The 27,436-nt window shown below is 34.7% G+C and overlaps 1 protein-coding gene across 1 annotated transcript in view; it reads right to left on the bottom strand.

Annotated features, from left to right (window-relative positions):
- The window catches only part of CDH4 (cadherin 4), a 1,212,105-nt gene that overhangs the window by 376,108 nt on the left and 808,561 nt on the right, over positions 1 to 27,436 (bottom strand). Inside the window, exon 4 of the mRNA XM_031949243.1 lies at positions 17,862 to 18,038. Within this exon, the coding sequence (XP_031805103.1) occupies positions 17,862 to 18,038 (177 nt within the window). The remainder of the gene's footprint in view (positions 1 to 17,861; positions 18,039 to 27,436) is intronic.

The following is a 27,436-nucleotide window of genomic DNA, read 5'->3' as shown; positions in this document are numbered from 1 at the left end:
AGATGAGTTAATATGTTGTCTCTCATTGAAACCAAAATTGAGTAACTGGATATTAGTTGATAATCAAGACTGCTGGCAAAATAGGTATATTCCTAACAACATATGGAAGATATCCACACCAGAGCTGACACAATTTTAAGGGTACTTAGGGACTTGTTTTTAAGATATCTCAAGAAAAAAGATTTTTTTAAGGAAATATAAAAGATCACAAAAATTTTTGTTTATAATTTTTTGACCCAGAAGACATCAATAACTACTGACTCAAATTCTCTCATATCAATAACAGCTTTATGAAAATGGTCCATATACATATTGAAGGTATCTTATTTTTAAAAAGTATCATAAGGGAACTGGCAGTATCTTACAGTAGTTTTTCTATAGTAGGTTAGATCTCAATAGTCACTACAATTGGTTGACAGATGTAAAATATCTATTGTTTTATAATATTATCTATTGGTTGTTGATTACAAAAAGCAATTAACTTGGTAAATCAAAAAAGTAGCCTTAAAGACTCCTATTAAATAAGGTCTCTACTTATTCACAATACTAATATAATAGAACTCCAGAACTTCATAGTAGGAAAAATCTTAGTGTCTATCTGGTGCCTGATGCCTGGTGATTAAGTATGCTAAAACATATCCAAAAAAAGTTCTATTTTTTTCACCTGAAGGCATCTTGTAAGAAGAAATTCAATCCTTTAAAAGGAAGCCCATTCGACTTTGCTCAAATTATTAGGCAATTTCCCCTTCTATCAAGTTTAAAGCTGCCTCTCTTTAACTTCCATCCATTGTTTCTTGTTCTACTTTTTGTAATCAAGCATAATGCATCTAATCCCTTTAACACATGACAAGTTTCAAATACTTTAATTTTGTTCAACCCCCTCAGCTCCCAAATTTTCTGTACTCTAAATTAAGCATCCTTACTTTTTTCAAAGGATCAAGCACAAGACATTATCTCCAAGAAAGAAGCAATGATAGAGATAACAGTGTTTAAGGATCTGAAGAGTATCAGCACAAAGGCAAGCAAAATCAGGAGACCAGAATCCAACAGCATCTTAAAGCAATGATGTCAAAGTTAAATAGAAATGTTGGGCAGTTAACCCATACATTAGGATCCCTATAGGCTGCATATTTACCTAGTTTTAAAAAGTAAAATTATCTATACTTTATTGGATTTTTATTTATTTTGTTAACTATTTCCCAATTATATTTTAACTTGGTTAGGATCTTACTCAAGAGGATTGTTCATCACCTGCATCCTATTGATCACATATTTGATGCCTTGTTTTGAAGGATATCTGGTCCAATGTACAAATGGAAGATGGATTTTTCTGTTGAAAGAGACTTTACATATATTTCTTACTTGTGAATAACATTGGATTAAGAACATCAGTCCCTAGACCACAACAACATCTTCTCAATGAGATTTGCTGTCATTTAAAGAAGATAGACCTATTCATTTGCATGGGGAAAAGAAAGTAGATTAAAAACATATATTACCTCAATTATGGAATATAATTGGATAGCCAACTTATTGAATTAATGCTTCATTTATTTAGAAGCAAAATACAGGCAAATTTGACTAAAAGGTAAACTTTTTGCTAGATCACATAGCATTTTCAATAATGCCAACCAAGGTGTTTGCTATTGCGATATCTGATGTTTTTATCACTAATACAAATACTAATGTTCTTAATATGATGAAATTAATGTAAATTATGCACATGTAGAGGATGACTTTAAACTGAAATATTTTAACAATTGTTTCAGTCTACCTTATTTTGTAGATATAGGTGACTCCTGTATGTAAGAAAAAGGAGATATTCTATCTATTTCCTATTTGTGGCCTAAGAAGGAGAAAGAAATCAGGTCTCCAAAACATGGGTTATAGGTTGACTTGCCCTCCCATCACCATGGATGCTGCTCTCCCCTGAGATTCTGCCCTCTTTATTCTCCATTCAGTTGCTCAGCTGCCTTTTTTTGTTTTTGTTTTTGTTTCTCCTTCCAGGAACAGGCAATGAGTATCTTTCTGCTTCCTCTTGCTTTTATCACCCACATTTTGGAAAAATAAAATTAGCTTCTTGGCTTAAATATGTGTTACAGCTCATGAAGCCCCAAAGCCCAAGTCAAACAAATAATTCAATTGCAAAGCAGCCTGACAGGCTCATAAAACTAAGTGCAGATGCAAATGCAGTTTTAAGCCATTTAATGTTTTGATTAAAACAATAGAGATCAGAAAGAGTAAGAGTACCCTTCTTTTTATAGGCAGTTAATGCAGTGAAGGCCCTGAGTGTTCTGCTAGAGTTAAGCTTTGGTCAGGTTTCCCATTATCAACTTTTGGTTTTCAGCCATAAACAAAGCAAAATAAAAACAAAGCCCATCTCCGCTACAAGTTGAAACCTGTCTGATAAGGTTTTTTTCCAGGGCATTATTTTTAAAGTAACTTTGAAGAAGAGTGTCTGACTGCTGAAATATCACCAGGGATACAGAAACCAAAGAATCATTTTTAGTTTTTTTCTGTATCTTTGGAATGGACTGATTTCCTAAACATGATTTCTTTTCCCCTGGATGTTATTCTGTTTTGATTGGATTCTCTTTTCAAGCTTTCAAAATAAAATGCTTGTCAGCCTTAACTGCATGTGTCTTTGCTTTGTGAGTATAAGTCGGGGTCTTGAAGTTGAAAGCACTGTGGGACGAGATACATTTTTCCCATTTCTCCATTACTCTGAAGAAAGTAATTTTCAACATAAGTATTGTATTGGCATACTGGAAGAAATTAAGAGGAAATACCAAATGTTTCTAAAATAGGATCAGTCCTCCCCCAGGAATACTGTCATTAAAAGAAAACTGCACAGCTTGGGGATATCTCAGTCCCATTGCAAGGAGTGCCAGACGGCCCTCATATTTTTTTTTCTCTGTCATTTACCAAGATCGTCCCATATCTTACGTCATGGACAAAAAGGGAGGCTAAAGGCCATTGCCAACTTGAGCTCCTTCCACCTTGGGCAGATAATGAGGGCCCAAGACCAGGCAAAAATTAATCCCAAAGCATACAGCTTTAGTGACACCACCTGAGCACAGAAGGATACCAATTAGGAGACATGGTGGCAATAGGTCTGAGGGGGATAAATGTGTTTCAGAAGCATTCTCACTACTGACACCATCACCTTCTAAGGTCACTCAGTTCATTTGAGCCTTCTTTCTTAGTTGGGGGTTTCCTCAGGAAAGTCATGAGCAGAGGGCCATGGACTACTTTTTTTTTCCCCCGCAAAATGTTTTTAAAAAGAAAAAAAAATTAAAAGTTCCCAGTGTGTTGGGTGGTAACTTTATGGAAGATAAAAGATATGGACAAAAATTGCACAAGTAAAAAGGAATAGATGAGTTATCTCCACCAGTGGAGATAATGGGCCTAAATAGATGAGATATAGATCTTATAAAACTATTGCTCTTGTATCAGGACAGGGTATATTTGCATTTGGAGGGAATTGAGGTCAAAATCTTAGGTACTGTCTATACAAACAGGAAACAGAAATTGGAAGGCAATTAGGCAGACATGAGGATGTAGAGACAGGTCATTCTCAATGATGTGTATGCTGCTTGCCTGTTTAGTAACTGACAGGTAACACTCTTCATTTCCTTGATACTCTCATCTGTTGGCTTCTTTTCCTCATTGCCCATTCATTTAATATCTGTTTTAGCTATAGCAAAAGAAAGTCAGCATAGAATAGTCAACAGGTAACTGAGGCATGAAGATCTGAGTACAAATTCCACCTTGTAAACTTAATTTTATAACCCTAAATCACTAACTCTCTTTGTGTCTGAATTTTCTCACCTATAAAGTGAAGGGACTGGTTTCAAAGACTCCTACTTCTCCAACCACTCTACAACTATAATCCCATGATCCAAAATATAATTAGAAATGCTAATCTTTATTTTTCTAAATAATTGTATTGCCCACATATGATGGGTAAAAAATAGATTGAACTATATCACCAATAATAACTTGTTTGAAAGAAGTGGTATAATATAAAAGATACCACCAGGAAAAGGAATATGACGCTTCTATGGAGCAGTTACAGAAAGGCAGAGATAAGAGTTACATGGGATAGAAAAGAACAGAGATTTTGGAACTGTATGGTGGGGGGAGGATAAACCCATACTGAGCAGAACAAGAATCCTTCAACTATATACAATATATACAGCAATCTGTACAGCAATAATTAACTACCCAGATCCTGCTTGTCTTCATCTCAGTATTTCATAATGCTTTTGAAGCCTCTTTCATTCTCAATTTCTTTTGTTCCTTATGACAGAGAATATTATAATGATGTGTAGTAATGGTTTATCATGACAAAAGTTTGTATATGACTGATAGGAAAAATCCCTTTAAAGTATACCTTTAATATATCTGTGTGTATGTATTTTTATACTAACATTGTCCCTGTCACAGAGTGCATGTGATGCCTTGTCTTTTTTGATCTGAAATTTTCTCCAGATTTCCCCACATCACTAGAAGCAATTGAACTTAAGCAGATCTACCTGATATGGAAGCTCAGGAATTAATCTGGAATGATAAAAGAGAACATTTAGCCAATGATCATGGCAGATGGAGTCATTAAGACTTACTATTTCAATTCTTCCTCCTACCACTTAACATATTATTCAAGACAAATGACATACACAGAGTTAAACAGAATAAAGGGACTGCCTCTCAACTCATGAGTAGCCTACCAATAGCTTTTAAGGACCCTATTTTAGGACTCAGAAATAAACTTCACTCTACACCTCCTATCCAAGAGTTCAGATGGGCAAGAGTACCAATCTCTGAACTTCCTCTTGAGTTGTGAATTTCAAGTCCAGAATACTTTGTGATCACACCAGAGAAGAGGCTGAGACTTCCCAGTTCATGAATTTGGAGGGATACATAACTGATACTTAGGAGCAGTATTCTTAGCAATGACTCCCCCTTTAATGAGCTTTCAAGGTTATAGTCATAGCTTTATTCCATCTGTAGCTAACATACAGATCATATGATCAATTTAGATTAAATAATTGAAATAATATTAGTGAAGTATTAATTTTTCAATGCTGATTTTTTAGTTAATGGATTATCTAGGCTTCTTGCCAATCAGCCTTATCTCTCTTCTTGTCATCTCTATAGAGATGTCATTGGGTTGAGTTGGAGCATTTGAGATTAAATTCTCATTATGCTATAACCTGATACTTTCCCTCTCCAAGCCATGGTTTCCTCATTGTTTTTTTTTTTTTTTTTTTAAAGGAATTGATTGCTAAATCTTAACATTCCTATTCACTAAGTTCTAAGGTCCTTCCAAGCTGACATTTTGTTTTCTCTATTCTAGGGTTTGTTTGTTTGTTTGTTTGTTTTTTCAAAAGGCAGCTAGGTGATATAGTAGATTATAATATATTCATATACTATCTATTATGTACCAGATACTCTGCTAAATCCTTTACTCATAGTATTTCATTGAATTCCCAGAACAATCCTGAGAGAAAGTCCTATTATTATCCCCATTTTATAGATGAGGAAACTGAGGCAGATTAAAATTAAATGACTTCCCTCAGGTCACACAGTAGTAAGTGCTTGAAGACATATTTGAACTAAATTCTTCCTGACTCTCAGATCAGTGCTCTAATTTTTGTGCTACCTACCTGTTTAGTACAAATAAATTTAAAAAAATAGTTTCTCTGTCTTCTCTCTTTTCTCCCTCTCTCTCCCTTGTCCTTGTCCCTGTCCCTATAACAGAATAATTGCTTTACAAATGTTAGTTGAATAGAAACAATCATCTAAACTGAGAGTAGCAAATTCAGTCAATAAAAATTAACATCTTACTGTATTCCAGATATTGCACTCAGCACTGGGATATAAAGAAAGGCCAAAACAGTCCCTCCTAACAAGAAGCTTGTATTTTAATAAAAATAGGCAAATATAGAAACAGTTGAGTGACCCAGTGGATACAATTCTAGAGTCAGGAAGACTCATCATCTTGAGTTCAAATTTGGCCTCACCTACTCACTATCAGTGTTACTGTGGGTAAGTCATTTTAATCCCGTTTGCCTCAGTTTTTCCTTCTGTAAAATGAACTGGCAAAAGAAATGGCAAAGCACTCCTGTGTCTTTGCCAAAAAAACACTAAATGAAGTCATGGAGAGTTGGATAGGATTCAAGAGGACTGAACAACAATAATAGGAATATACAAGATGTAAACTGCATATTTTAATTCCCCACACCCTTTCTTCCCTTGCATATTTCACCACTCCATATGACTGACAAGTGGCTACTTAGGCTATGACTCCTCCCTACTCTAATCATTCGGTTATTAAGTTCATTTACTCAGAAAGCATGATTGAATGTCTACACAACTCTGTACCTGACACAGATAGAACAAGTAGAGAGGATAAACGAATTTGATAAGGTTGACATATTTCCCCTCTGTTCATAGGTTTTTATTAAGATACTTTTTCTAGATGTAAAAAGCAAAAAGGGGGCAATAGCAATATTTATGTAGGACTTTCTCCCCCTCTATCTACCGATCTCTCTTAGAATAACTCTTCCTAAGCTTAAAAAGAATAAATAACAACAACAAAAACAACACCAAGACTTATCTAAGGTTTGCAAGATGCTTTTCACACTTTATATCATTTGAAAGTTGTTATTTTATAGATGAGAAAACAAGCTTAAAGTGGTTATGATTTGCTATGATCACATAGCTACACCAGTGTAGGAAACGATGTGCCTCCATGACTTCCTGATTCCAGTGTAGTATTTAAACTACTCTGACACATTGCTTCTCAGGTCACACTTAGAATGAAAATCAGTCAAATTTCCTCAGCAAACATTATGCATTTCCCTCCCCTGCCAAAAAAGAAACAAAAAGCAAAAAAACTTTTTAAGATCTTTCAAGACTTAGCTGTAAATAAACAACAACAACAACAACAACAACAACAATAAAAACCCTATAATAAAATAAATTGATCCAAAAGGCAGGCTTGGGTAGCTTAGCCAAACACAACAAAGCCAGCCCCCAAATCTAATTAACAAGGAGTCAACAGGATGAAATAAGCTAACAAGTTACTTGGAGCCCAATTTAATCACTGACTTCCTTCCTTCCCAGCCTGGACTTTGAAACACAATCGAATATTATTTCGTGCTCTAGAATTACGGCAGACAGGGAGACTCTGTAGCTGCTGCAAGATTTGTGTTAGGAGAGAAGCATTATTACTCCTGGGAATCAAACTGAGATTCACCCATTTGTGGCAGGTGTTTTAAGTACTCAGCCTAACAATCCACCCACGCATGGCACTCCAGCAATTCAACGACTAAATTAAGTCTCTGAATATTAAATTAATGATGGAAATCTAAAATATTAATATATTCTAATTGAATATTCTCCGATAAATTATCCAAGCATTCTCAGCAATTTGATTTTTACTTTCATTTCTTAAGGAACTTTCAGCTGCATAAATATAGCTATTAAAGCAATTCAAAGAAATGGAACATTTTCTGCTCAGACGAGAGAGAACTCTATAAACACAAAGAGTCTAAAAATTTCTTTCACATGATTGATTAAATCATAGAACCCAAGACAGCTGAATCATTAAATGACTGCTTTCTTTCAGTTCTTTTGGCTTTAGCAAGGACAATATAAATTCTCTCTAGTTTTGAATACAAGGATACACAATATGTATAATTATAGTAAGTCTTGAATGCTGTTGTAGGAACATTTCAAGTGGAGTATTTTGGGTGCTGTGGCTGCATTTTTATATATCCATTCTCTGAGTAGGCAAGTATGCAATTGGACATATGATAAGTATTTGTATATCTCTATTTGTATGTAAAATGCAGAGAGTATATTCAAACGATGGCTGCATGTTTATTAACTGGGATTTAGCATGTCAAATAATTGCTGTATTCTATGAAAATGACAAGAAAGTTAGAAGGGTATGATGACTTATGTGTAGATGTTATTGGGTGTTCTTCTTTCTTGAAAAGGACTACTGCATCCAGAAGGTGATAGCATGACTTGGAAGTGAATTGGATTTAGGTGAAGCAGGACTGTGCAAAGTCACTAACCTCACTCTCTCCTCTGTAGCCGTCTGGGTCCAATGGCAAGATATAGAGCAGGATGACTGTGATAGGACTTTTTAAGTTAAGGTATTTCCCAGGTCTCAGTTTGATTTCGAACAATGCCCATTGAATGATTGAGGCTAATATTAATATAATATACATTATTATTATTTAAAATAAGATAAAGAATGGCCTCTTTTACTTATTGAAAAAAAAATCAATCTGGAAGAGGAAGACTTTCAGGATTTCTGGCTAAAATAGAAACAATTGCTATTTATACTTATTCTAAGTCAGTTAATAAAAGCCAAAGTTATTTGGTTTAAGGCACTGTCCTTAAGAAAAAAAATCTAGCAGGTAAACCCTAAAGTATGTTGTGAGAGTTCAGTGATCAACATATGCATTCCTTTGGACAGAGTACCTGTAGGTAAGCTATGATTCCCTACGTGAACAGAAGGAGAGGAAGAAGAGTGACAAAAGAGGTAAATAAGGAGGGATGAAAAGAAAAAAAAAGAAGGAAGGAAGGAAGAAAAAGGAAGGAAGAAAGGAAAGAAGGAAGGAAGGAAGGGAGGGAGGGAGAGAGGGAAGGAAGTTGTAGTTGTACTGTCCAACCTGTTGGGTTCCCAGTGAAAAGCTACTACTACTTACAGGTTGTTATTTGTGCATTCTCAAAGAGGACAATGACATCAAGAAGGTAACTAAAAAGCAAATTTGATTTATTACTTGCCATCTAGGGGAAGGGGTAGGAGGAAAGGGACTGAGAAAAAAATTGGAAAACAATGTTTTACAAGGGTGAATGTTGAAATTTATCTATGCATATGTTATGAAAATAACTTTAATTACAAAAATGTTAAAAACAAACAAACAAAAAAGAAAGTAAATTGGATTTAAGTGGGGGAGGATTATGCAAAGTCAACTTCACTCCGTCCTCAGGAACCATCTGGATCCAGTGTCAAGATATAGATAAGGCTGACTGGAGATAGAACTGGATACAGTTGGAAGCCTTGGCCTTTTTAAGTTAGGATCTTTCTCAGATTTCAATTAGAAACACAAAACTAGATAATGATTTCTATGGAGATGTTATCTAGGCCAGGATTACTTAGAGTAAGAGAACTAACTTGGTTTTTTTCTGTATATACATACATAGATGCATATATATGCACACATATGTATATAGATAAATAACTGTATTTTAATATAATTGGTTTCCATTTTAATCCTATGTATTTAATTTTATGGATTTAAAACAGAAGGCATCCATAGGTTTCACCAGATTGCCAAAGAAGTCCATGAAAAAAAAAAAAAAGACAAGGACCTCTCACTTAGAAGATGGAGACCACGAAGGGTGATTACTCTTTAGGTTTGAATGGACTGAATGAATTCAATTATCCATTCATTCTTGGAGTGGGACTGGGGGTGGGTTGTGGTGGCACTCTATTTTAGTAACTGTGAACACACTAAACTGTATGTGAGGCAGAATTAACATTCTTCCCCTTCCCCTTTCCTTAGAGCTCAAACAAACTCACCCCACCTCAAACATCTCTTTCTGTATTAGTTTCTTCCCTGAGGCTTTCACTCTCCCTCACTGTGTAACTCTCCAGGGAAAGAAATCCTCTTATTTTTTCATTTCACCCACATGCTTTTATGACTTTGAAGAAGTAGCTCTGTCATAAAGACTCAGAATGAGGAAGGATTTGGAGAGTGAATAGTTTCTACTCTAGAAAGGTGGTTAGTCCAGTGGATAACTTTTATCGTGTTTATAAGAATGGAATATATTTTGGGAGGGGTTCAAATGGGTACTTTCATTTTGTTCAAGGAAAACAAGCAGATGAATAAAACTCAGATTAGACAATTCTGTATGCAATTAGGCAACTGCACCTGTCAGATAGGTGTTTTATCAACTAACCTTCTGATTCTTGCATACAAACTAATTTCACACGACTGAAAAGCTAAAGGATAAAACAGATGTGCTTAAAATAAGAGTGTATGTGAAACAGAAGGCTCTCCCCCATTGCAGAATTTGTTTCAGTGTAATCAATATATTTATGTATATACTTATAATCAATCCAAATATGAATGATTATGCTCCTAGGAAAGATGGCAGTAACATAAGCAATATAAAATTGGGAAACATTTAACATCATTAACAAAACTATAATAGAACTTATATAATGTAAATAGGTAGCTTTCTTTGAAACATCTAGGTTGCTCAATGGATAGAGTGCTGGAACTGGGTAAGGAAAACCTGAATTCAAATCCAACCTCAGATAATTACTAATTGTGTGATCTTGGGGAAGTCATGTAACCCTGTTTGCCTCAGTTTCCTCATCTTTAAATAAGCTTGGAGAAGATAATGAATGGCAAATCACTCCAGTATTTTTGTCAAGGAAGTCTCATGGACAGTATGGTCCATGGGGTTATGAAAAGGTCATTATGTAACAGGGAAGCATCCTTATGTATAGCTTAGTAGTTCTGGTTCTACAAGTGTTTGGCACCACTGGTATAATGAAAAGAATAATGGATTTGGAGTCAAAGAATGAAGGTTCAAACAGTCACTTATTACTTGTAGGAGCTTGGACAAAGCATGCCATCTCTCTGGGTCTCACTGCCCTCACTGTAAAATGAGGAAGTTTATTGAGATGAACTCTGCGGTTCCTTGCGGCTTTAAATTTATGATCTAAAGATAAGAGGCATTACAAAGAGTTTCCTCAGCCTACTTCCATACTTCAAAGTGTTCTGAATTCCTTTGTAGGGGCATTCAGTCTCCTGATGAAGATTACAACCTCCTCATGACTTAATGGAGTAATGAATTGCTGTGGCCAAAAGAATTCATCACTTGGTGACCTGACTCCTAGAAGCTTAGGTAGACTGATTCTTGTTAACAGACATAGTTTTTTCAAGCTAAAATAGCTATTTATATCACTGATATTAGATTTAATTGAGGACTGCCATTAATATGAATTTTGCAAATTAAGTAGATCACATTTCAATGGTATTTTTTACCTGTGCTATTTACTTATGAAGGCAGCTAGGTAGCACAGGAAATGGAGTGTGGAGCCTGTCAGGAAAAGCCAAGTTCAAATCCAGACTTAAATATTTATTTATTTATTTATTTTGCTTCAGGCACTTATTAACTGTGAGCAAGTCACTTGTTTGTCTTGTTTGTCTCACTTTCCTCCCCTGTAAAATGATCTGGAGAAGGAAATGGCAATCCATTCCAGTATCTGCCAGAAAATACCCAATGAGATCATGAAGATTCAGACACAACTAAAGTAACTGGATAAATATACTTATAAATTTTGTTTTCATCCAGACTATCACTGGGGGACATTCTTGATGGGGAAACATTCTATTCTGCAGTGAGGATTCAGTTACAACTTAGAATCTAGGAGAGTTGTCTGGTGGTATTATGAGATTAAATGACTTGAATCATGATGCCATGGCAAAATGTGTTTCAGAGGCACATTTTGAACCCAGATTTTTTTCTGTGGCTACATCATGTTGTCTCCCATTCATTACACACACACACACACACACACACACACACACCAAGAAAGAGATGGAGAGACAGAGAGATAGAGAGAAATAGAATGACAGAGACAGAAAAAGACAGAAAGATGTACCTACAGTGCTCTTTAGGGAACTGTGAGGTCATATTAGCTATAAGGAAAATACAAATAGATTGTTGGAGTATGTATGTGAGTAGTGGGCTCTCAGATTTCCCCTTTAAAGTTGAAGGATAAATCCTAAATATCTCTAAGGTTTCTTACTAGTCAATCATAGACCTATCAATTTATTTTAATTCCTTCTAAATCAATTTTATTTATTTTTAGCTAAATAATCTCTCAATTCTAAATTTTTATTTTACACTGAAAAGAGAAGCATTTCCAGGATTCAATTTTCATTATTCACTTTTTGTTGAGGGTTGGAGTGGGATAAGGTATTGTATCTGGGATGTTTCTGTCCTTTTATTGGTATTTCTAGTGAAGAAATTCCCTTTACCAATGCAGAATAACAATTTTATGAATTTAATAATCTTAGAGAGTTGCCTAGAGTCGTTCCTTTACATCACAGTCATTTCCCACCTATCCTTTCAAACTTAACCTTTCCTTGTGACAAAGCAAAATAATTAAGCAGGCTTATGTGATAAGGAGATCACTTCTGACAACATATACAATACTCTGTCCTAGTTCCCCCACCCTTGTACTGAAAGGGAAGAAGTAAAACTTAATTGAGATCCTGGTTTAATTTCAGAAGCACAAACACAAAGAAAGGATTAAATATTTTGCTATTACAATGGAGCCTTTAATATAGTTGAATTTCTGTCAGTCATTTCATAGAAATTATAACCACTACATGGGAAAGCCAAAGCAGTTTTCAAAGCCTTAAACATTACATCATATCCATGGCTTCAGAAAACATAACTCACTAGAATGTTCCTTGTTTTGTGGCTTTTAGGTGTTAAGGGCCAGTGCAGGTAATCTGCTCCTATTTCCTTAGTGGGCCCACCCAATTCCTTTCTCTTGGATGACCATCCTTTTAATTATAGTACAGGAACAATTACTGGGTTAGGAGAAAGGTTAGACTAGATGACATCTAAGTCCCCATTCCAGCTCTGAAGTTTGGGTATTCTTGAATACCCAGTGAATGAACTGGGAATTCTCAGTGGCATTTCCAAGATTTAATTTTTACTTATTTTCTTCTCATTTCCCTTGTTATTTAGATCTCAGTTTAATTTCAGAAGCACAAAAAAAAAAAAAAAAAGAAAGAAAGAAAGAAAGAAAGAAAGAAAAAAGAAAGAAAGAAAGAAAGAAAGAAAGAAAGAAAGAAAGAAAGAAAGAAAGAAAGAAAGAAAGAAAGAAAGAAAAAATAAGCTTAAACATTTTGTGCCACTGTTCTGGCTGGCTGCTCAGAAACCAGCCTAAACTGAGTGGTTATTTTCTGTTTTGGAAGCCATCTTCATTGCAAATATGTTTTCCATTCCCTATGCATGGCTGAGCAACTGTATATGAGCAGCTATGATGCTCCTTAGAAGGAAAAAGCCTGTAATTAACCAAGGTTTGGGAAGGAAGATTCTGTTCTCCTCCCCTCCATTTTTCATTTAACATATTTTATCAGAATGAAATGCTTTAACGAGCAGAGAATTGCAGCTGATCCCAGCTGAACTTCGTAGGGCTGTTTTCAGCTCCATACTCCCATTAAGATGCATTCACATTTCCTATGATTTAGACTTCATTCAGGAACAACCTTGCCCCAAATACTGACAAGTAACTAATCAGCTTCTATAAAATAGAATTTCCTTTTTTTTTTTTTTTTTTTTAAACAATGAAAAGCAGGAATGGAAGAACCTAAACCCCTTCCTTGTTGATCTTCTCCTGTTCCTCATACAGTCTTGCTGCATACCATAAAACATAAGGATCCATAGAGATATAAGTAGAATTGAAAAAGGGAGACCCAAAAGTAATATATAGGAACACAAAGGTATCCCTGTGTTTTGATGCAACTCTGAGCTTCATTTCAAAAACATAAATCTTCTTCAGTGGAAGCCATAATGGGTATGCCAATTCCCATTTACTAAAGACATATCCAAGAGTCCTTGGCTTCAAGACTAATCTGATCAAAGAAGACAAGTAAAGTTCAGGATGCCTGTACTATTTATTGGTTTAAAAAGCTTTAGAAGCCCATCCACTAGAAATTCAGTGGCACAAATTTTCTCCACAACTCAGTTTAGTGCTGTCCACTTTCATGTGCTATGCCTACTCTAGTATAGGAACAGATGGGAGCCTGATCCACCACCCAATGGTCAGAAATTTTTGAAATGAGATCAGAACTATTCACCTAGATCAACAAGGCAACCAAGCTCCCTGGGGCAGTGTGAAGATTATGAAGAGGGAAATAAGCACATGGTTTTCATCTTTGAAAATCTTCATTCGTGAACCTCTTCCTCTTCTCACAGCCCATTATAGAACAAAATGTAACTGATAAACCCTGGGCTTATTTTGACACCCAGGCAGCCCTCACTATAGGGGAAATCGTGTGGATCAGAGGACCCAAGACTGCAGATGACAAATGGGCTCTGAACCAGAAAAAAAAAAAAAAAAACCTCATAAAACATAAAAATACAAGAAGAACCAGCCACCACAGGGAGGTTTCATGCTTATGATAATAGTTTCTCAGCATTGTGCAGTGCTGTAACTGCCCGCTCTGATTCCTCCATCCACCTGCCATTACTAACTTCTGGGAAAATACTTCTCTCCTGCAACCCCATTCCTCATCTATGTTTCCTGTTTGGAAATTTCGACAACACAGACAGTATAAAGAAATGAATCTCAGCAATGAAGCTTCTAAGATTTTTACTGGTACTTTTAAATAATTTGTAAGATGTGGGTTAATTTTTTTCTGTAGTTGATTAGATAAATAATAAAATTGCGTAATGCTTCCCAGAAATTTAAGCATTTGATGATCTTGAATTATGGAAAAATTTAGCAATTGCTAAATTTCAACAGAAAGTTAAATGCTTCCTATTTGGGAATCTTAGGCTTCAATGCCAGGCTGATAATCATCAATGCTTTAATGTGAAGTAAAGCTAAGATTTCCTTTGTCCTGTTTTTTCCCACTCTCCCACTTATGGAGGAGAATGGGTCAAAAAATAACAACATATATTTTTCTCCCTAGTCATCAAGCAGCCAGCAGTAGTTGGAGAATAAAATCACATTGAAGCATATGAACTTCTAGCTATATAAAATACAGGATGGGGTTTTGTCCAGGGGTTTTCCTTTGCAATTTTTATTTATTAAAATGATTCTCTCAGTGGTTGGCAGGATTAGGTGGAATTACTTGGGGAAAAGGGAACCACAATCCTTCATCATCATCATCATCATCATCATCTAATAAGTACCATTCAAACAGTGCTTTAAGTGTTGGGAAAAGGTTTGAAAAATCTTATCTCTTTTGTATTCTCACAACAACAATCAGTACTACCTTGCAGCTTGATAAGAAAGTCGACATTTAAAGGGAAAATCTCTACATCCTAGACAGAATTGTAAGGCTATTTTCTCTCAGAATATCCCAATTTTACTGATGAAGAAAATGAAGCAGAAAATAAGTGATTTGTCCTGTGTAATGCAACTAATAATTGTCTGAAGTCACATTTGAACTCAGATCTTCCTGTTTGTAATTGTAGCATTCTACTTATTATTCTTTCTATATGTCTCAGATAATGACTAAAGTTGATCAATCCAGCTGATTAGAACATGGCTAATGGCTTGGATCTTTGTAGGCAGAGCCATAACTAGAACTGGGTAATTGGGAGTTTTCCTAAGGTGCCAAAATTTAGAGACCCAAGTTTACTGTGAAGGAGAGAGACATTTCTTATATAAGGTCTTTATTGATACCCTCCACTATTACTTTTGTTTTTTCTTTTCATATTTATTATATTCACTTATATGTATACATGTTGTTTCTCCTATTAGAACACAAGCTCCTGGAAGAATGGGATGTTATATTTTTGTCTTTGTCTCCACAGTACCTAGCACATTGCCTGGGCACATAGTAGACATTTAATAAATGTTTGTTGTTAACAACACTTAACTAACTTTAAGCTGTACAGAAACAAAGAATTAGCTTCTAGTTAGAAAAGACAATTAGTCAAAGTAGAAGCTATCAGATGGTTGGCTTCCTCTTACCATCTACACTTCCCACACACACACACACACACACACACATTGTTTAGTTATAAATTTGCTTCTGTGAAGTCTATTATAATTCTAAAAGGAAAAAAAATTCTCTTTCTACAAAAGTATCCTTAACTATGGTCAGTTATTAAACTTTCTTGAGACAAGATGATTGTGGATGGATAATAGAATTTTAGATTTATAATGGATCTATCATGTCATTTAGTCCTACTCCCACATTTTTCATGAAGAAAAACTGAGATCCTGGGAATTAAGAGACTTTGAATAAAATCCTGGATAGCAGAATGGTAGTTCAATGGATAGAGCACTAGATTTGAAAGCAGGAAAACAAAGATCAAACCTAGCATCAGATAGTAGTTGAGTGATTTTGGACTAGTTTGAGTGACTCATCACTTATATGCTGTTTGCCTCAATTTTCTCAGCTGTAAAATGGTTATTAGAGCACTTATCTTCTAAGATTGTTGTGAGGATCAAATGAAATCATATTTATATGATCCTTAGCATAGTACCTAGCACATAGGGATTGTATAAATGCGTGCTATTATTATTATTATTATAAGAAGTAGTAGTATTTATATTAGTGGTACATGTCAAAGGCAGTATTTGAACCCAGGTTCTGTGACTCCTTGGTATAATCACAGATAAATAGATAGATAGATAGATAGATAGATAGATAGATAGATTATATGGACATAGAACATTTACTAAGCACTTCTATGTGAGGAAATGTACTAAGTACCAAGAATATAAATACAAGCAAACAAGATAGTATTCCAGAAGCTTACATTGGGGAAGATAACTAATAATGGTGAAGGGGACAGCATAGAATTATCCAGCAGTATGATGTGGAGAGGAAATTGAAGAAAAGTTACAAAAAACTTAAATATCAAAACTATCTACCCAGGTATTGTCTAAACATACTAAAGTTATGTTTGGGGGATAAAAGGTATGACCAGAGAGCATAGGCAGAGGGTCAAGAGGTAGCCAGAAGACAATTCAGAGTCCTACAAGATTAGTAAGCAGTATAACTTTTACATCCAAAGTGTAGCTTTTTATTGCACTTAACTACTAAAACTTTTGATGTTGCTTAGCACTATATCAGTGTCAATCATCTTCTCTAATTTATTTTCAAGATTTATTCTATTGAATAATTCTATTTGAATATAAAGCTGGTTATATAGATAACATTTTCTAGAAGAAGAAGGAATATATTCAAAAGTTATTTCTCTTTCTTTATGTCCATCTCTGGATTTTAAACACAAAATTTCATCTTTCCAAGTTGAAAGGAATGAAAAAACAAAAAAAGTATCTAATCATCACAGAGAAAGAAATGACATATTAATAACAATCCATGGCACCAAAGTTTCAAGAAGAGTGAGGTGAGTTTTGTCACAATGGATGGAAATTACTTAATGGGATACTCACCATCATTTTGTCAAATTATTGTTGAGATTAGAGTGCAATTTTCTTCAAAAGGAGGAAGAAAATGCTAGTCAATGTACTTGGTTATTGAAAAATAAATATGCAAAATGAATTCTTTTCCTCAAGAAAAGAAAAACCATGGTGAGTGGCATGAACACCAGCTCAGCAAAGATATATTTTATTTAAATAACTATCAGTAACAATATTCAATGCTTGTTTCATTTCTTTGTGGGATGTAATCTCACAATTACAAAGCTATTATCAGTTTTAATGAATAACAGCTTATCTATCATGGAAGATTACTAAATCATGGGTCCTAATCCTAACTCTACCAGCAACTTCTTCCATATGCCATTAAAACAGTTTGGAGATGCTTGAAGAAATGACCATGGCTCAGTTGTCAGAAGAGTTTGAAGGATAATATTTCCTCATTTGATTCCCACCCCCCACCCCCCGCTTCATATGACACAACCTTGTTGGAAAGATGAAAAAAATATGTATTCAAAGAAAGGAAGCACAGATACTGAACTCATGTTCAAGCCAATCAGTACTGCCTTGCAGCTTGATAAGAAAGTCAACATTTGAAGGTAAAATCTCTCCATCCTAGACACATTTGTAGGGCTACTTTTTCTCAGACTATATTTATTTTTTTAAATCCACTCACCCTTACGAGCTGCTGTGGAAAAGGACCACGGGAATTTTCTGGAACATTGATTGGTGGAATGACCCAGTCCCTCTTTTGTCTTCTTAGTCCATTGGAATTCTGATGTTGAGGCCATGGTAATAACATATCATTTGGAGGCTGCATAATTTCCAGTGATGTGCTCTTCTTCCCTTTTTGCTATTTTTTGATGCAGTGGGGAAGGGAATAAAGGAAGAGAAAAAAATCATGAAATAATGCTACAGAGAAAGTGTTCCCAACCCAGACTCCTGTAGGCTTCAATTACTTAATACTATTTGCTTTGTTCCATTAAAAAAAAAAAACTCTATGTAGAAAACTCAAGTACTATATAAAATTGAATCTGTTTTCTTCATTAAGGAGGCGTGACACGTAATTATCTTCCTAGCTATCAATACAATTGGACAAAACCATGTAGAAAGTGACTTTCTGGAATTTATAGAGGCCATTATGCCAACAGTACGCTTTTGAAAAGAGATGAGATGCCTAAATGTGGAAAAGCTTATAAGAACCCACTAGACACATGGCTACATTTCCCTGTACCTCCTGTTCCACATGTCCAGAATTTGAAAATGGTTTTGTTTTATAAATTCAGAGCTAGATGATAAAGGTCAAAGTGTAGATGCTAGAAACATGGGGCTAAAAGTACTATGTTTAGAGTTTGAACAACTTAGTCCCAAACCTAGCTGTGCTATTTTCTTGAGCCTCAGTTTCTCTCCCTATAAAACAAAGGATTGGGATAAGATAATATCTAAATTCCATTCTGGTTCTAAATCTATGTTCCTATGCTCTTAGTGTAGTTCAGAGTCAGAGTTCCATAAATAAAAAAAAAAAAAAAAGATAGAGCTGAAGTCTTGAGTGTACGTGGACACAATAGCCCCAGTAATTCAGTCAAAAAAGTTTTTTTTTAAATAATATACATTCTTACAAAAGCATTAATTGATAATTCTCCCTAGATAATCTACATCCATTCTAGCTAATATCCACGTTTTGGGATGTATGTTTGTTTCTATTTTGAATCTCTCACTGAAAATTTTCATGTTAAAATTTATAGTGATTACTAATTAAAGAACTTAAAGAACTGAAATGTTGCCCATTGGTCATTATTCACCCCTAATTTATAAAGGATGAACTGGTATCCTTCACGTGTGCATATCCTTCATGATGCCCTTAATTTTTATGGAAATATTACATCATACAAATATCTCTTTAAAATAGCATTAATAGACATTGTCTAATGATTAATCACCAAGATACATTTCTAGCATGTTCTGCGAACTTACCATGCCTAATTATAGAAGTGTAATCTCTTCTTTACAAGATATTTTCTTCTATACTACAAATTATAGCTGCACTGCTTTGTATACCTTTTTCTACCCTAAGGGAGTGTCAAATACTCTAAAGATGTCTACAGTCAGATAAGAATCAGGAAAATCACCTTCCTCACAGCATCTGACATTCTTGTTCGATGTTTTAGTGAAAAATCCTGAAAAGTAAATCACATACAAAGTCCTCTCCCACTAGGGATATAGCAGAAGTTCTAGCAGTATATTCAGTAAACATATAATTTGGCAGTTGGTAAAAACCACCTGAAAAGGACATTTTAAATAACCTACATCTTGTTATGGGAAAATGAGAACATTAATGCACAGTTAGTAGAATTGTGAACTAATCCAACCATTCTGGAGAGCAATTTGGAACTATGCCTAAAGGGCTATAAAACTGTACATAGCAGGGCCATTGTTGGGTTTGTATCCTGAAGAAATCATAAAAGAGGAGAAAGGATTCATCTGTGCAAAAATGTTTGTAGCAGCTCTTTTTGTGGTGGCAAGGAATTAGAAACTGAAAGGATATCAATCAGTTGAGGAATGACTGAATAAGTTATGGTATATGAATGTCATGGAACATTATTGTTCTATAAGAAATGATTAGTAGGCTGATTTCAGAAAAGCCTGGAAAGACATATATGAATTGATTCTGAGTGAAGTAAGTAGATCCAGGAAAACATTATACTCAGTAACAGCAACATTGTGTGATGATTACTTATGAAAGATTTAGCTCTTCTCAAAATTACAGTGATTCATGACAATTCCAATAGAGTTGGAATGGAAAATGCCATTCATATTCAGAGAAAGAACTATGGAGATTAAATGCAAATTGAAGCATATTATTTTCATTTCTTTTGTTATTTTCTTTCTAGTGGTTTTCCCCTTTTGTTCTGATTTTTCTTTCACAACATGACTAATATGAAAATATGTTTAACATGATTGTATACATATAAACTATTCAGATTATTTTCTGTCTTGGAGAGAGTGGAGGGAAGGGAAAGAGAGAAAAATTTGGAACTCAAAATCTTAGAAAGATGAATGTTGAAAACTATTTTTACATGTAATTGAAAAAAAAAATACTATTAAGTGGGAAAAAATATCCTACCTCTTGACTGAGAAGCGTGGAACCTCAGAGGCAGAATGTTGCATACATTGTCAGTCTAGGAGGCTGTTTTCATTATTTTTGCTTACTTTTTTTTTTATATTTAAAAGGGCTCAATTCAGAGGTAGATGTCAGGAGGAAGGCATTCTAGCCAATAATGATGTAAGAACAAAAAAATTCAGGGATCTGTGATGTGGTGCCAAGTATTATCATGAGATTATAAGAGCAATAAAAATATGATTAACTGGGGTTCTTCATTCGTAATTAAAGAAAAGTAGGGGAGGAAGAGGAATATTAAATAATATTTCTTCCCATTTACCTGATATTTTATGATTATCAAGCAATTTATACATTATATTTTTGATCCTCTCAGTATTCCTTAGGGTAAGAGGCAATATGGGAGAAACAGAAAGGACACTGGGTTTGCAATCAGGAAAACTCAGCTTCATTTCCCACCTGAAACATTAAGTATATGGGAATGTCACTTCACCTCATTGTGCCTCTTTTTCCTCATTTGTAATATGAAAAGGTTGAATTTTATGGTCTCTGGAGTCTCTTTCAACTCTAAATTTATAAAACTATGATCTAAAATCTTATAATCATACAATAGACTGAGTAGATACTATTATCAGTTAGCAGAAGAAAACTGAGGCAAAAATATAATAGTAATAAAAAAAATGAATAACAGAGATAAGATTAAAAATTAGGATTCTAAACTCCCTGGGTTCTTTCAGGGCTTCTTAAATTTTTTCCACTCATGACCACTTTTCACCTCAGAATTTTTGCATGACCCTAGGTGTATAGATATATAAAATAGATACACAAATCAAACATTTATTTATATATTAAATCATAATTTTGCATACCCTACATTCAATTATGAGACCTCATATAGGGTCATAACCCACAGTTAAAGAAGCTGGGTCATAAACTATTCTGTTTCTAAACTGACCCATATCAAAGGCAGATTCGTGATATTGATAGGAAAAAGTGTCACTGCAATACATGTGCTGGGATAAAACAGGAGAAAATGAGCATTTTAAAATAATGGCCAATGTTATTATTTATGATCTGGATGTGTAAGACACAATAAGTACAAGAATCTCTGAGTGAATTTCTGGGAGATCTCTCCAAATTTAGAAGAATCTTTGCCTCAGGAGATTCTCCAACTCTTCCCAGTCCCCTCAAAGACCTAAATGTCTCTCCCTCCCAGTTATACTGGTTTAAGAGAATAATTGTGGATTAATTTTCATTGCACAAATGGGTCACTGAGAGGATGATTCTTAGATTAGAGCCCAACAATTCTTGCTTTGTGGAATTTATACAGCAGAATGAGTCTGAACTAAAAATGACCCTGGAATTAGTACAAATCCCAAAGCTACAGAATTAGCTGAATAGTCTCAGCAGCAATCAAAGGACCAGCTTTCTTCACTTTTATAGATTATCTGTCAGCAAGTGATGTGGCAGGGATGACATAATTGGTCTCTCCTGATAGTGTGAATCTGTAGTAGCACCTACAAGCTGGAGAGCTCCTTCTCAGAATCTTAGAAAGGCCTTAATACAAGTGCATAAAAAAGAAAGAGCTGCTTTATCTTCATTTGCTAAAGATGAATTTTCATGGCATTAATTTCTCTTGTGTTGTTTAAATAAATTGCACATATTTGCTACTATTTTAAAGCTGTGAGACAAATGTAATAACAAAATCTGGTGAAAATAAATGCCAGACCTGCTCAGTCTTCTGCCTAAAATATGCACCAACTTCTCTGGAAGAGCAGAGAAAAGAATGTCAACAATTAACAAATATCCCTTTAAAACTATCATATTCCTTTGAACATAGAACAATCTTGGGCCTGTTCAGGAAAAGCAATATAAACACTGCAGCTAATTACACTAATTATAAATAATGCTTACAGTTTTCTCTTTAAAATATTTTTCAACAGACGACACCTGCTGATTTCCCTTCACTGGATTCCTATGCTCAGAATTTTATGGAAAATAACAAGCAAATGACAGCTAATAATTTGTGTGTAACCTTTACGTTGAACAAAAAAACAATCCTGCAATGTACTGGCTCTATAATTCTGAATAAGTTTTTCAAAATTAAGAAAACAATAACTGGGGAAGATAGCTCAGAAAAAATATCATCGGATCTTTTCAGAAAGTTTGTTCAATGCAAACAGGAAAAGAGATGTTTGTCACTCCTTGCTGAGTTGTTCTTTAGACTTACAGAGAGAGTTGGTATAGTTCTAGAATTCAGTTTTATAGGATTAGCATATGAAGGCTTCCAAATTCAATGATAAAATCTGGCAATAGGGCTCACCATACTTGATAGGTTTCCTTAGGCCCAATGTCATCTGTTTTCTCTCTCTGCTGGTTTCTAAAATGTCATTTTAAAGATGCATGAAAAGGAATGTAGTAAGTGGACAAAAAGAGATGATTGATGGCTGGAAGCAAAGATGAGGGTGAAATAGGATATTTGTGTCAAGAATATACTATGGTCCATTACCAGAGAAGCCATATGCTTTGAGGGGTAAGATATCTTCAGGTAACTTTCCTAAAGTAGCTCAGACAACATCATGATATGGAGGAAACTTACTGCTTCTCAAAATGTCACAGCTCATCTAAAACTGAACTCCAGTATAGTAGATTCCTAAAGTGTAATCAATCAATAATAAACTACACACTGAGAAAGAAGAGAAATTAGAGGACACTCTCAATCTACCCCTTGAAGAGGTGGGTGGTCCACAAGTATTGCATATTGCATATATCTTTGGACTTTTCATTATATCGATCAGTTGTACTGATTCCCATTACACCCTCCTTAACCCCTTTAATATACCATTTGTTTTGTGCAATGGCTTCCTAGGAGGGTGAAAGGAAAGGTTCCTAGGGAAAATTATGATTATATAAAAAAATCAATAAAATGTTATTTTAAAAAACAACAAAACACATAGGAAGTATAACCTGTTACAAAAGTCTGTTGATATGAACAAGGGTAATAGTATAATAATGGATACAGGTAAAATGTTGCTAATCCTGATAGAAAAGAGAGAGGGAGAGGAGAGAAGGAGAGAGGGAGAGGCAGAGAGAATGTTTTTCCAAATGGTGGAGTTATTCCTAAGGTAGAGAAGGAAGTATCAGCTTAACAATACTTTCCCCCTACCTACATTAGACTGCTTAAAATCTATAGCCAACAAGTATTCTTTTGGTCTTAATTTGTGAAAAAAAAAGTAATGGGAGGTAAGAGTGACTATGTTGAATAGGTCCAATTGAGAATTTTGAATGCCAATTAGAAGGGTTTGTCCCTTGGCTATCATTATTTGTAGGGCAGTGCTCACTAACCTTGATTTTGTAGCACATTTTTAATTCCCAAATTTGCCACAGCTCAGATAAAGGAGGAAAGTATCTACCATAAATAATAGAAATGGATACATGAACAGGTGTGAAGCAATGTTGGTGTAGAGGTGAGTGGACTTTGTGGAACTAGTTAGAATATTCGAGGGAAAATATTCTCTGATATTGAAAAGAAAGAAGAGAGATATGGATCTGGATTCATAGAATCTTGCCATGATGGGGCTTCTGAAGGGGAGTTACAAATAAGCTATAACCAGATTTGGAGTATCAGATTGCCAGCATTCACATACCTCTGAACCAGGTTCCAATTATGTAGGGTGGAGGGAATTATATGGTTTGACTGTAAGAACAATGGAAGAGAATGGTAAAAAAGTAAAATCCAGCAATAGATACAGATCACATGGAAGAAGAGTTATAACATGAGATATCTAAGATGGCTGCATGTAGCCCAACTGAATAAAATTACAATGGGGAACCTGTTTGTATATTCTGATGGGGACTTTGTGCAATATTTTAATAAGAATTAAAAAAAGTTTTATGGATATTGAAATTAATGACATTTAATATTAACCCAATTTTAATCCTAGTTTTGTTTCTGGTACCAATATGCTACATGTCTTTAGACATTTTACCCTTCTCAGACTTAGTAAAGTGAGGGGCAAAGCTCTAAGTTCTTTCTCATCATTGACAATAAGAATGATGATGATAATAACGATAACTAGCTACTATATAGTTTATTAAAGTTTGCAAAGTTCTTTGTGTATGCCATTTTACTTGATTCTATAATATAGTCTATGATAAGGAAACTAAATGTGAAAGAGATAAGTGACTTGCTCAGTATCACATTGTCTTGTGCACTTGCAAAATGCTTCTTTGATGCTCTTATCATTTTTTTTGTATCATCATTACTCTTTTCTTCCCTCAATTTTCTACCTCCTCTCTTAATTTTTTTTTCTTATAACCAATAAGTATAGTCAAGAAAAAAAAAAACCCCACATATTGAGTTTTCCCCATACTTAAAGTCTCTTTAAACAGAGTTTCTCACTTCAGGGCCTCTCTCCCCACTGGGTCTTAATCAATTGTACTCAGTGTTGGATAAGTTATGCTTATAATACTATAAGGTGATGACTTTCTCCCCTAGTAGATGTTCTTTAATTATCCTCAAGTTGCCTGCATTACCGATAAGGCACACACAGCTTGTGGCTTCGTGTACTCCCTTGGTGGTAGAATTTGGTTCCAGCTACATACTGGTAACAAGATAAGAAATTCTTCCCATTTAGTAACACTTTAACATTGGCACCAACAATTTCAGAAGATAAATGATTTGTGAAATGAAGGCTACTGGACTGAATCAGTTGCTATCCCTAACCAAATGTCCATCTTTCTCTTTTACTGGAAAGGATCAGTTTCAGAATTCACAGAACAGCTGCTTCACTCATGTTTTTTCTACTATGAGGTTCCTCATTGCCTAACCAGAGACTGATTTCTCTGTATACTTCCTAAGCTCTCTTACCATCATCCTACTCCTTATTAGACATACTGTTTTATTTTATTTTAACCAGAGCAACTATGTTCCTTTCCTAGGTCTTTCTCTGCATGTAATGGGATACTGTTCTGTGTGTATGATTATGAATGTAATTGAGTATGACTTTTAGGTGAAGTCGGCAGAGACTACTCAATATTAGGGGAAAGCTCAGACATTTCTCTTCCATCATCATTCATAAGTAAGGAATGAATAATGTAAAACTGACCTGAGGCAGGTTTTAAATTATCTTCCTTTCTCAAAAAAAGAAGAGTGTTAGAAAGAGGAGGCAACTAAACTTTCCCCCCCATAACTACTAGAATAATTAGATTCATTATAAATTTATATTATGCATACATGTATGATCACCTGTTAATATATCATAAAGTAAAGTGATTGACCTGTAAAATATTAGATCATGACACTTAAGCAAGAATTGTAAACAATCTGGGATCTCCCAGTAAAGCTGGAGAAAATAGAATAGCATTCTATGGGGAAATTTTGCTTGACCAGCCTTAGATAAAAGATTATAGAGGGTGAGCAGGTAACTAATTTCTGCAGTTTGGTGGTCACAACACCTACTAAATGCACAAGACTAGAGAAGAAACAGCATAATTTTAAAAAAGCAAAAGGCATTTTGCTAAAAATGTCATGGGATCATCCATTTAAAGATAATAAGACCTTAGAAGCTATCTAGCTCAACCTGCTCATTTTACAGATGAGGAACTGAGGTCCTGATAAAGGTAAAATGCCCAGGTCATGCCCAGGAAACAGCTGAGATGGGGAAAGAACTCATCTTTCTGATTCCAAAACCAGTGCTCTATCTATTGAAAACCCTGTCATCTTTAGGGCTTTGAAGAAACTAAGAGGAAGTCCTTAGATAAAAGAGGAAGTTTTTGTTGCTGATGTTATTCTAGAATTGTGATTTTTATTATTTATTATAATATATAATAAATGTATTAATTTATTTTGACATATTTGTTTATTTAATAATCCCATTATGGACACTCCTTCTATTACCACCAATACCACTACCACTACCACTACCACTACCATTACTACTAGTACAACACTACTCTTATCATCATCACCACCATCACCACCACCACCACCATTACTACTAGCTAGCACCTATCAGGCTCTGTGCATTTACAAATATTACCTCATTTGATCCTCATAATGATGTTAATAATTATTTAATTATAATTAATAATAATATTATTAAAATAAAATAAGAAACTAATTATAAATAATAATAAACAAACAAATAATATTTATATAGCACTTACATGTGCCAGGCACTATGCTAAACACTTTATAATCATTATCTCATTTGATTCTCACTAGAATACTGGAAAGTAGGTGCTATTGTTACTCCCATTTTATAGATGAATTAAATGAGGTAAACAGGGTAGATTCACAGTGCTAGTTAGTGTCTAAGACTGGATTTGATCTCAAGGCTTTGTGAGTCAATGCCTGGCACTCTATCCACTGTACCATCTAGCTGCCCCAGATCTGTGGATGTAAATTAGAAATTCATTTGTGAGTTATCCTGATGATAAATTTTAGAACTTGAAGAGAACTAAGACGTGATCCAGTCTATCATTGTCACTTTATAGATAAGGGAACTGAAAAATAGAGAGTATTAGGAACTGGTTGAAGATCATGCAGATAATAATTAAAAACATGTGATTTGAACCCATGTCCTCTCACTCTAAAACTAATGTTATGTCTACCGAACCAGACTTAGAGACTGACTTTCTTTCTTTCTTTCTTTCTTTTTTTTTTTTTTTTTTTGCATTGAGGCATTTGTGATGAGGTGACTTGCCCAGGATCACATAGCTAGGCAGTGTTAAGTGGCTAAATTTGAATTCAGATCCTCCTGACTTCCTGACTTAAGGTCAACCCTCTCTCTACCTATTCTATTATATTACCCAATAAAGGCAAGTTTAGGACAAATGAAAGGGATATGTATTTTGCATAGTGGGGAGAAGACTTCTATGATTCCTTAAAAATTGCTTCTGGATCTAAAGTTCTTTAATTCCAGGTGATATGTACCAGTCACAGAAATGCTATTCAATTATTTTTCAGTTACCTCTTCGAGTTGTCATTTGAGGCTTTCTCTGCAAAAATACTATAGTAATTTGCCATTACCTTTTCCAACTCATTTTGTATAAGAGGAAACTGAGTCAAACAGGGTTAAGTGACTTGCCCATGGTCACATAGCTAGTAATTGTCTGAGGTCAGATTTGGA

Source organism: Sarcophilus harrisii, chromosome 2, assembly GCF_902635505.1.
Source record: "Sarcophilus harrisii chromosome 2, mSarHar1.11, whole genome shotgun sequence".
Taxonomy (NCBI): Eukaryota; Metazoa; Chordata; class Mammalia; order Dasyuromorphia; family Dasyuridae; genus Sarcophilus; species Sarcophilus harrisii.
Note: the sequence above shows the minus strand (reverse complement) of the source record. Positions and strands in the feature narration are given on the sequence as shown.